Genomic DNA, 10,052 nt, shown 5'->3' on the forward strand with positions numbered 1-10,052 from the left:
TAATCAACGTACGGTGGCGCCATCGGAGCGGATGGGCCAACGGCTTTCTCGTAGCACTGTATGTAGCAGGCACTAATGCCCCGACGAAGTGGCCGTTTCGTCCTGATTTGCGTTGCGATCGTTATCGTACCAAACAGCAACCAAAATCAAACAAATCATGGTGACAAGCAGTAGTATCAGGAAAGCAACGGTTCCCTTGAGGCTACGACGGAATGACCAATGGAGCACCCGTTTTCAGACCGATTTGCTAGCAAGGGTGACTGTACGTACCAAACGTGCAAGAAACACCTAACATGTCCTAACAACAAAGCACTAGGCCACTGGTAGGAAAGATCAGGGGATTGATTTTCTTTAACGATAGAGAGTAATACAATCTCGAGCTTATAGGAGTAATTGTCTACTGCAAAAGTACAAATGCAATTCTTTGTTTGGTACGAAATGACTGTACCGTGCCACTACAAATGCAATCTTTGTTTGGACCGCTCATGGTCGCAGAAGAAAAGGAAAAAAAAAGGTGTAGTACCTAGAGTTGAATCAAAAATGTAAAAGGAGGATCAATATGAATGCGATACAATGGTTTTTAACTCGCAAGAGCAAATGTCACCGATAAATTATCTCATGCTCAACACTGCGAAATGAAGCAATGAATAAAAAGATGCATATAAAATAAGCATGACATCCGTGGGATATTAAAATAAGGAAAAACAAACAAACACTCTATGGGCTAGCTATTAGCTAGTACTATAGGTCGAGCTTCTACTCCACATGTGGGAAATGTTTTTTTATCGCTGTTATGGACTTATGGTCCTAGTCTAGCTAGCAAAATATGGGTGTTATGGTCCTAGTCTAGGATGGTTACTTTACCTTTCCTTTTTAAATTATATTCTTGCTCGTATACAAAAAAAGGTAATCACAGGTAATTTTCTTCTTAGCATGTAGGATCATTTGGCCAAATAAGAATTGCAATTTATCTCTCACTTTGGCTCCAAAGGGAAAGAAATTAATATAATGTCTCGCTTCGGCTTCAGTAGATCTTTATCAACAAATAAAAGTAGCAGCTTCCTTTTCCTTCCTGTTTGTTTTAAAAAATAGGAAAGAACTAAATGTAAGAAAGATGTTGGGATTGAATGTATTTAACTACTCCCTCTGTTTATTTTTATAAGGTGTGGTATGACATGACACGGTCTCCCAAATTACATTTTAACCATTAAATTATCTTATATTATATTGTTTATGGTTATAAACTTATAATCATCGGATAGTACATTTGATTACAAATCCAACCAATTCAAGTTTACATCATAAAAATTAAAAAATTATCGGTTAAATTATTGGTCAAAGATAATAAAGTTTGAATCTTGATATGCATGTACGCCTTATAAAGATAAACGGAGTGAGTACGTTGAGAAGCTCAAGCATGGCAAAAACAAAAGCATCATTCAGACATTAATTCATTTTGTCTTTTCTGACTATGAACTACATTAATGGCAACAGGAATATTCATTCTTTTAGTGCTAAATCGCTAACCGCAATTGGCGCAATTGGTCTGCATTTTAATTCATAAGAGAAAATGACACATTTTACATCAACTCTTTTTTTTTCCTTTGAAAATCGAATATCGCTTTTGCACGCTCATAAAGAAAAGGATGCTGCAAGGTGCCCTTGAGGAGGAGTTGAGGTTGCAAGCTTAACCATTCTTTAATAGATTTCAACTATGCAACAATAGTGTGTACAACCTTTTTTAGGTAAATGTGGGAGGAGGGCCCCTACTAAAATCCCTTTAAAAGACAGCCATGAGTTCAACAAAAAGGTGAGCATAGAGATTCAATGCTGGCATTATCTCTACCGGTGAAAAATATTCCCAATAATTGGCACTTACTTCCAAAGCTGCATGCTGTGTGTATAGCTTTGACTTTACGTAGAAGCTAGCATTGCTTGTGCCCCGTGGTCGCATGGCACGTACTTACGCCCCACTGCACGTCAGTGTCTCGACCTTAAGACATGATTAGCTTGCTTAATTTTACGTGTGCTAAGGTTGTTCGATCGACCAGGTGTTGTTTGTCCCTTTTGTTCGTATCTAAGGAGCAAGTACATTGGTGTTGTCTAATAGATGGTCTCATGCATTAACACGTAATTTTAAGATGGTTTAACAAACAACATATACGTACAATGGGTTATCTTGTTAAGTTGTCTCATAGGATTCTATTTCCTTAATTTGTGCATAGTAAAAAAAAATATTATGAGTTGCATTGCACCCACAACTCGTACAATGGTGGAGTAGTCGTCTCATAGTCATAAAATCTAACCTATGAGGCAGTTGTTTCGCAAAACATCGACCTCTTTCTCTTTCCTCACCCTTTCTCCTCCACATCAGTCAAAATTATACGTGGCACTGCATGAGACGACTTATGAGACTGTTGAGATGTAGTAATGTACTTGCTCTAACACTTGAAGATAAGGTATGATCTTATCTGTGTCCGAATTAAGACAAGGAGAAGTGGACACTGATCGATCGATCCATTGCCTTTTACGTACGCTTGAAATAACGTAGCATGCATTCTTTTTTGCCGCCCGTGCATCACTGCTGGTGCACGGCCAGCAGGGACCAATGCATGCACCAGTAGCTAGCGTCAGAGAAAAGTCGGGCAATATTCACGCAGAAATAAAAGGTGGAATGAGAGGCAAATCATAGGACGACAAGCATGAACGATGCATACGATGTGTGTCTTAAAGAACGCACGTGCCAAGTTCTGCGCCTGTCCACGTGCATGCAATTGGCTGGCAACGGGTACATCGCTATCGAGAGGACATTCGCGCAAGGAATTCCGGGGCGTCGAGAGGAATTGAAGATCAGGTAATAAGTACCCTTGGTATTGAAATATTTATGACCATTCATCGTATTTAAAATTTTATTGCAACTAATAAAAAAATAAATTACTATCAAAATACCTTTGATATCATCAAAGTAAATTGCGAACAAAATAAATGATAATTACTTTTTTTTAATAAGACGAATGGTTGAACATCGTTGCTAAAATTAAAAGTCAACAGTGATAAATATTTTAATACGGAGGTAGTACCCTGCCTAGACGAGTTATCTGTTCTGCGGTATTGTTTCGTCTACGCGAGTGCCCATTTGTATATACGTCGTCGCTTGACATTTGGAAGAAGATAAATCCCCATCCCAAGCAAAGCACATGCACCCCAACACACAAAGCAGATCAGGCACACACAGTACTAACTGCATCAAGTCATCAACACGTAACAGCTGCCAGTAAGCATGTGTTTGGTCAGTTGCACGCGCACCTGCTGCTCCGGGCTTTCGTGCAAACCCTGCCTTGATCTAGCTAAGCTAGCTCGACCAGCCACTCGGTTCGTCCATCCCTTGCCGTTGAAGCAGCATCGGAGGCGGCTTTGCTTCGCTGCGCTTTGCTTGGATCCCCTGCAACCCCTGCCAGTGGCCAGCTCACGCGCACTGGCTGGACGGCACCAATGGCGATGGCTGGCATGGATCGGAGAGACGAAGAAGCCATCGAACCGAAGCCTCCAGAAAAGCTACTGGCTCCTCACCGTTGCCCGGCCCGGCCGGTTGAAAAAGGCGTGGCGCTTCACGTGCCCGCGCGCGCTTTTACTTTTGGCCGGGGGGAGATGGACGGCCCGGATCGGCCGGTGGTGGCGCGCACATGGGGGCTCGCCGGAGCGGCGGAGCTTTGGATGCGTGGGGCGTGAGCTGGGAGGCTGCAGGCCGGCTGTGCTGGCCTGCTGGGTGCTGGGCTGCTGGCTGGGCGGAGCGCCTGCAGAGAGCCTGCCAGGTCGGTCTCAACTTTGGGCTCGGCTCTGATCTGTCTGGTCTGCTCAGAACTTATTATTAGCTACTCGCTCGCTCGCGTCTGGATATCCATCGATCTCGTCGTATAATTGTGAGCAAGATTACGGCGGAGCTGTAAAAGGAAAAAAAGGTCGCCTTGCCATCTCAAAGTCTGGAAATATTTTGAAGCGTGCGTGTATTTGGTTGGCGAGTCGGTGACCATGCCACCGGGTGCCGGGTTCTTTTTGAGGCGTCAGGTTTCGATCCGGTTGCGAGATGACTGGTGTCCAGACCAACTCGCAAAGCAGTAGAGAACATCGTTGGGCAGTGATCACGTTGAAATTGCATGTTTCTGAGGGAACATCGTTGCGCATGAGCGTTAGCTTCATAAGACCCCTTTCGAATGGAGGAGAACAGAAGTAAATGAATTATTCAGGATTCAATTCCTATAGAATTTTTTTTATGCGAGCTTTTGGAACGAATGATTCAATTCTATCTATTCCTAAAACTTTTTATGGAATCTAAAACTTCAAGAGAATTTTAGAAGAAAAATAAGCATGAGGTCCAACCTCATATTTTCTTTCTTTTTATCTCAGGATTCCTATATATATTCGTCATTTTATCGTCCCATCAGATTGTTCGTGACATTCATACATTTAAGATTCCTAAGGGATTTCTTTTTTTTTTACTCAAATCCTATGATTTTTCTATTTTTATGTTTTCGGGAATCCTGCATTCCAAAAATCCTAAAACACGGCCTAAGTCCACTAGAAATTAAATATGAGTAAGGCATAACAGGTTTATATTTTATCGGACTTGCATACTGGCAGCTTGGCTGGTTTGCGTATGTCGGCACGTGCGATGTGAGGTCGCCTGATATAGCGCAAAATACGTCGACCAAGCGATGCAAAAGGTGCAATTGCAACCTCTTTCATGGGTCAAGGTCGAGCAAAACCGTGTAGATCTTCGTATGGGCCAAGATGGGGAGCCTCATACAGGCCCAACTCTCTATTCGGCTAACTGACGCGACAACAGCAAATTCATCGCCCTCTTCTAAATTTCGTCACGAAAATTCAAGAAGCGTGAAAATACTCGAAGAAAAAAAATCTAGCATGCACCCCAATGGTACTGTACCAAAAATGCAGAAAATACTTGGCTCAATAGAAAAATTCTTTGAACTTCTTCAGAAATCCTCCAATGCAACTGAGGCCCGAATTCAACTATACTACACCCCTGGCCATGAGCCACTTAACCCTCCCAGATAAATCTTTTTTCTGAGACGATAGCAACGATCAAGAACTGCATATGGTTCACTGAAACAACCCGTGAGTTCATCGAAAAACTCACACGGTCACGCCAGTTTCCTCCCAAACTAACGCGATCAGCATTGCAGCTTGGAGTGGCTACTCGAACGCATCGTCAGCAGCACACGCGACTGCCGCGAACACGTCCTCGTCGCCCACGCTCCACTCGCAGCCGCTCTGCCGCCGGTGCGCATGCGCCGACGAGCCCGCCCGCCTCCGTCCGGCTGGCACCGGCGTCTCCGACACTCGCACGCTCATCCTCGCCGACAGGACCGCCGGCGCCTCCTCTCCCAGGCCCGGCCGGCTTTTCGGCGCGGCGAGCTCGACTCGCCGCTCCACTGCCACGGCGGCGGCGTCCTTCCACGGGACCTCGGCGCGGCCCACGAGCTCGGAACCCAGGACCTTCCCCAGCATCACCGCGCGCCTGCGCCCTCCCCGACGCCTCCGCACCTCGAACACCACGGTGCCCCGGTCCACGAGCTCGCGCACGCACGCCGGCGAGCCGTCGCAGCTCAGCGACGCCACGTCGCGCCACGACACGGCTCTGGCGCCCGTTGTCGTTTCTCCTGATCCGTCCGGCTGCTCGGCGCCGCGGCTGTCGATCTGGATCGCCCTCCCGCCGCCCGCCGGGACGTGGCACCGGAGGAAGAGCTCGCCTCCGCTGCCGCCGCCGCAACCGAGGCCCGTGACGCTGACGGAGGTGATCTCGCACTGGAGATGGCAGATGACGCCGCAATCACCATCCATGGCTACCGCCACTTACTCGTTACTACTACAACAACGAAGAGTCGACGAGGCTATTTAATATTTATACGTGCATGGGGCTATCCGTGGAGATCGAGGAAGGGTGTAGGTGTGTGTAACTTTTGGCAAGCGAGTGCAAGCTCCAACAAGAACGGGGTCACTGGGTGTGTGGTGTGCTGTAACTTTAGCTCTTGATACGAGCAAGGGGCCAGTTTGGCCTAGCTCATGGACATGGCTAGGGTTGTTCTTTGCTTTCAAACTGGCCTATCAGACGATCAAAGGTGAACACAAACAGCGATCGAAGAGAAGGTGCGTGAACACAAAAGGTGAATAAAATGGGCTTACAGGAGAAGAACCAACCGTGCGTGGATCGATCAGCCAAGACCGTTCGTATATGGACCGGGCCTCTTCTGGGCTTAAACAGCACGGCCTGACTTACTTATTTCTTTGGTGAACCAGATAGAGAAGAGTGTTGGTTGAATCCTTCCTTGGGCCTGGCTGCTTAGCTCTCGGACCATCGTAGACGAAATTAAACATAATGCTGGCTTCAGTTTTTCAGCATGCAAGGAGATCAAATAAAGTTTCTCATCTGATAAATTAAAATAGGCTAAACTTTAGAACCCACACTCACTTTGTCTATACGAACTGTGAGTTGCAATAAGGCCCTAGACAAAATATCTACACGATCCAGCAGCATGTGGTTTGCTGTTTGCATGTTTCAGGTCACATGTCAGCGCATCATAACATGAACACGAACAGTGAGCAGGACATTGACATGCATATTTCTGTGCAAAAACAGACAGATCCTTCCTACCGCGTCCTGTCTGTGTTTTCATGGTCCGGACAAAGACAACGATATCCTCGCTTCGCTTCACAGTGCAAAGATCGCCTTGCCTCGTCGTTCCAGAGATTCGGCTCCCTGCAGTTACGGCTGCGTGCCGCCAGCATCTTTGCACACGCTATATGTGGAGAGCTTCAGCATCAGAAATATGCTTCTGTACGAAGTTCATATGAATGCAGCAAGGTACACATACGCGCATCAAGAATTGATTTTTTCCACATGGATGTACCTCTACCGATTCAACAATTCTCACGTGATGACAGTATGACACAAAAGGTACAGTAGTTATTAAGTTATAGCGCACCATCAGTTCCAGCGGCACAGAGCTGCTGTCTCAGGTGCAATGGAACAGTGAGATGTGATGCCCATTTTTGCACTAGCTGGTGATATCCATGGTGATTCTTTGATCTTGCTTTATATAAGAACCCAGATCGTAGCTTTGCATGCAAGACTGCATGTGTGTAGACAGATAGCAGAAAGGATTCACCTTGTCATATGTGGATCATAGCACATGGTACATGGTCATGTTAACTCGACACCATGAAATGCTTTTTTGTGTAAAAGAAAAATCTGAATTGATGCATATCAAGGACATCTGCAGACATTTGCATACTTTTGTCGTCAATATATATATCAGACATTCAGAACTCATGTGCTTCACCTGGTTTAATTTTTTCAAGGGTTGTTTGTCAAACTTTGAGGATCTCATTTGGATTCCCTAAATGTTGCTTCAATTGATATATTCATTACCAAATTTTACTGATAATTTATTGCTTATTTGGCTTCAAAGACTCAAATAAGCTTCAAAGACTCAAAGGCCACTGCTAGGGAAAGCGCCTTCAGTACCGATTTCTAACCCCACTTTAGTACCGGTTGTGCAACCGGTATTGCTACTTCGGTACTAAAGGGGGGCCCGGTACCCCTTCAGTACCAGGCCAAATAATCGGTACTACAGGGGTATTAAAAAATAAAAGGTGTCCAGCCCCGCATCCGCCGGCCGCACCTAGCTGCCCCGCCACCGCACCTTGTCGGCGTCGGCGAGTCGCGGGGGAGGGGTGTCTGGGTGCAGCCGGCAGGATGCGGCCGGGAGAGGGGCAGGTCGGGCAATTAGGGGAGGGGGTGGGAGAGAGAGAGAGAGTGAAGAGCACCGGGTCTCGTCACCACCGCCGCCCCTGGATCTCGTCGCCGTCGCCATCCTCGGATCTCGTCGCCGCCGCCGTCGCTCCATCCGCGCTGCTACATCCTGTCACGCCGAGCCCGCTAGCCGCCACCGCTTCGTGCCCCGATGGCCGCCACCGCCGCACCTCGCCCCACCACCGCTCCTTGCCTCATGCACGAGGTGAGGGGCGAGCAGAGGAGGGAGGTCGGGGAGGGAGGGAGGGAGGGGGCCGGTGGAGGGGGAGGGAGGGGGTCGGGACCTCTTGGAGGGAGGGGGCCGGTGGAGGGTCGGCAAGAGTGGGAGCAAGAGAACGGAGAGGGAAAGGGGTGCCGTGATTGGATGATAATGGGAGAATGGAAGGGGATAAGGCTTGCATGGGGTCTGCATGTGTGGATGGGGAGAGAGGGCTACCCCTTTAGTATCGGGTGGAGACTTCACCCGGTACTAAAGGTCACCCATTAGTATCGGGTGAAGCCTTCACCCGGTACTAAAGAACCTTAGGCACATTAGTACCGATTGGAGGCTTCAACCGGTACTAATGGGTGACCTTTAGTATCGGGGAAGCCTCCACCCGGTATTAAAGGGGGTCATGGCGGGTTCCTCGGGGACTAGCCGTTAGGTCCGGTACTAATGCTCACATTAATACTAGGCCAAAATGCAACCGGCACTGAGCCTCGGGACGAATGCTGAGTTTTCCGCTAGTGGGTGTATATATTTTTCTATTTCCCCTGAAACATGGTAATCAAGGGACACCTTTTCAGCTAAGATATGCAACGCAAGTATAACAGATTTCTAACCACAATCTGAATTATCCCCAAAGTCCAAAGGGTACAGGAAATAAACATAACCTTCACGGTGCATTGAAAAAGAAGAGAAAACAAAAATGACCATAAGAAAGAGTTTCATCGTATCGTCTCATCTCGACAGGGACGTGAGCCGAACTGATGAGAATACAAACACCAGTAAGGAAAGTACCTTTTACAATGCATTGAGTCTTTTCATTCCAAGAAACACAAGCAAAACAAGAGATGAAAACCTTGTATATTATTTACATCTCTCACACCAAAATCAAGAAGAATTATTCAACTAAACATACCGTATATGTTGAATTAGCCTTGTCATCAGAGCCTTGCCAAGTAGATGATGAAAGAATTAGCATCTTCCTCCCATCTCCACATGCACACGATTAGTGGCTGTGGTACCTATCACCGGAGTGCAACAAAGACGAGAAGAGGCCGTGGCCATGTCCCACTCTCTCGTCTTCCGCCGCCTCGACCTCGAAGCCGCCGCCGTCGTATCGCGGGACGTCACCGGAGAGCGTCGGCGCGAAGCCGCTGTAGAATAATTCAGAGCTCGACCCAGCAGGATTCGGGTTATTGCTGCTGGGGAACAGAGAGTGCGCGAATGAGCCGGCGGGAGGCGAGGCGTGCGGTGCGGCGGGGAGCTTGAGAGGCGACGGGCGGATCAGCAGCTCGAGGGGCGCGCGCGTGCCCGCGGCGGCGGGATCGTGATGGGGAACGCCGAAGAGCACGCCTGGGCCGCCGAGGTGGGGCGCGAACGGCGGCGGCGCGGGGATGCCGGTGAACTCCTGCACCATGGCGCGGAAGTTGGAGGTGTCGGTGGTGAGCACGGTGGTGGGCGGCCGGCGCGACGCCCTCGGGCGTTTCCGCGGCGGCTTGCGCGCCGCGGCTGATGATGAGGCCGGGGCAGGCGGCAGGGGCTCCCGCGAGGAGGTGGCGGGTAAGAAGGAGCTGGTGGCGCCCGGGTCGAGGAAGAGCTGGTGGTGATCGTCGAGGAAAGCGGAGGCCGGTGCGGCCGGGGAGGACGGGGGGCTGTCGCTGGCGGTGGACGCCATGGGAGGATCGGAGGGCGTGAGGGGGTGGGATGGAGATGTAGGGTTTGGTGGGGAAGAGGGTTGGAGACTATATGAGTGGGTTGGTGTCTTGCTGACGTGGGTTGATGCACGAGCATACGTCTGCGTGTGCCTCTGCGAGAAGAGAGAGTGGCGGAGCTTGGGTTTTGACTATGCGTGTGCTAACTCGGTGACATTTCCATTTTCCAACATAGTTCAAAGTAGTAGAAAAGTTTGTGTGGAACTTGACATGCTCCTCTCGTCCACAATATGGGTCGTTTAAGACGTCTACCGAGAGGATACTTCGTCTAACAATTTCAATGAAATACAATATTTTAAACATT

General features: G+C 48.4%; 1 protein-coding gene across 1 annotated transcript; it reads right to left on the reverse strand.

Annotated features, from left to right (window-relative positions):
* Window positions 1–8,685: 8,685 nt before the first annotated feature.
* Window positions 8,686–9,834, reverse strand: LOC117845518 (uncharacterized). The gene has a single exon (XM_034726577.2). It carries the CDS (start codon window positions 9,709–9,711, stop codon window positions 9,043–9,045), a length of 669 nt encoding a protein of 222 aa, XP_034582468.1. The 5' UTR covers window positions 9,712–9,834; the 3' UTR covers window positions 8,686–9,042.
* Window positions 9,835–10,052: the final 218 nt, after the last annotated feature.

The sequence above is a fragment of the Setaria viridis genome, chromosome 2 (assembly GCF_005286985.2).
Source record: "Setaria viridis chromosome 2, Setaria_viridis_v4.0, whole genome shotgun sequence".
Classification (NCBI taxonomy): domain Eukaryota; kingdom Viridiplantae; phylum Streptophyta; class Magnoliopsida; order Poales; family Poaceae; genus Setaria; species Setaria viridis.

Bases quoted from the DNA above. Each gene is read 5' to 3' on its own strand.
- LOC117845518 (XM_034726577.2), bottom strand. From the start codon at position 9,711: ATGGCGTCCACCGCCAGCGACAGCCCCCCGTCCTCCCCGGCCGCACCG.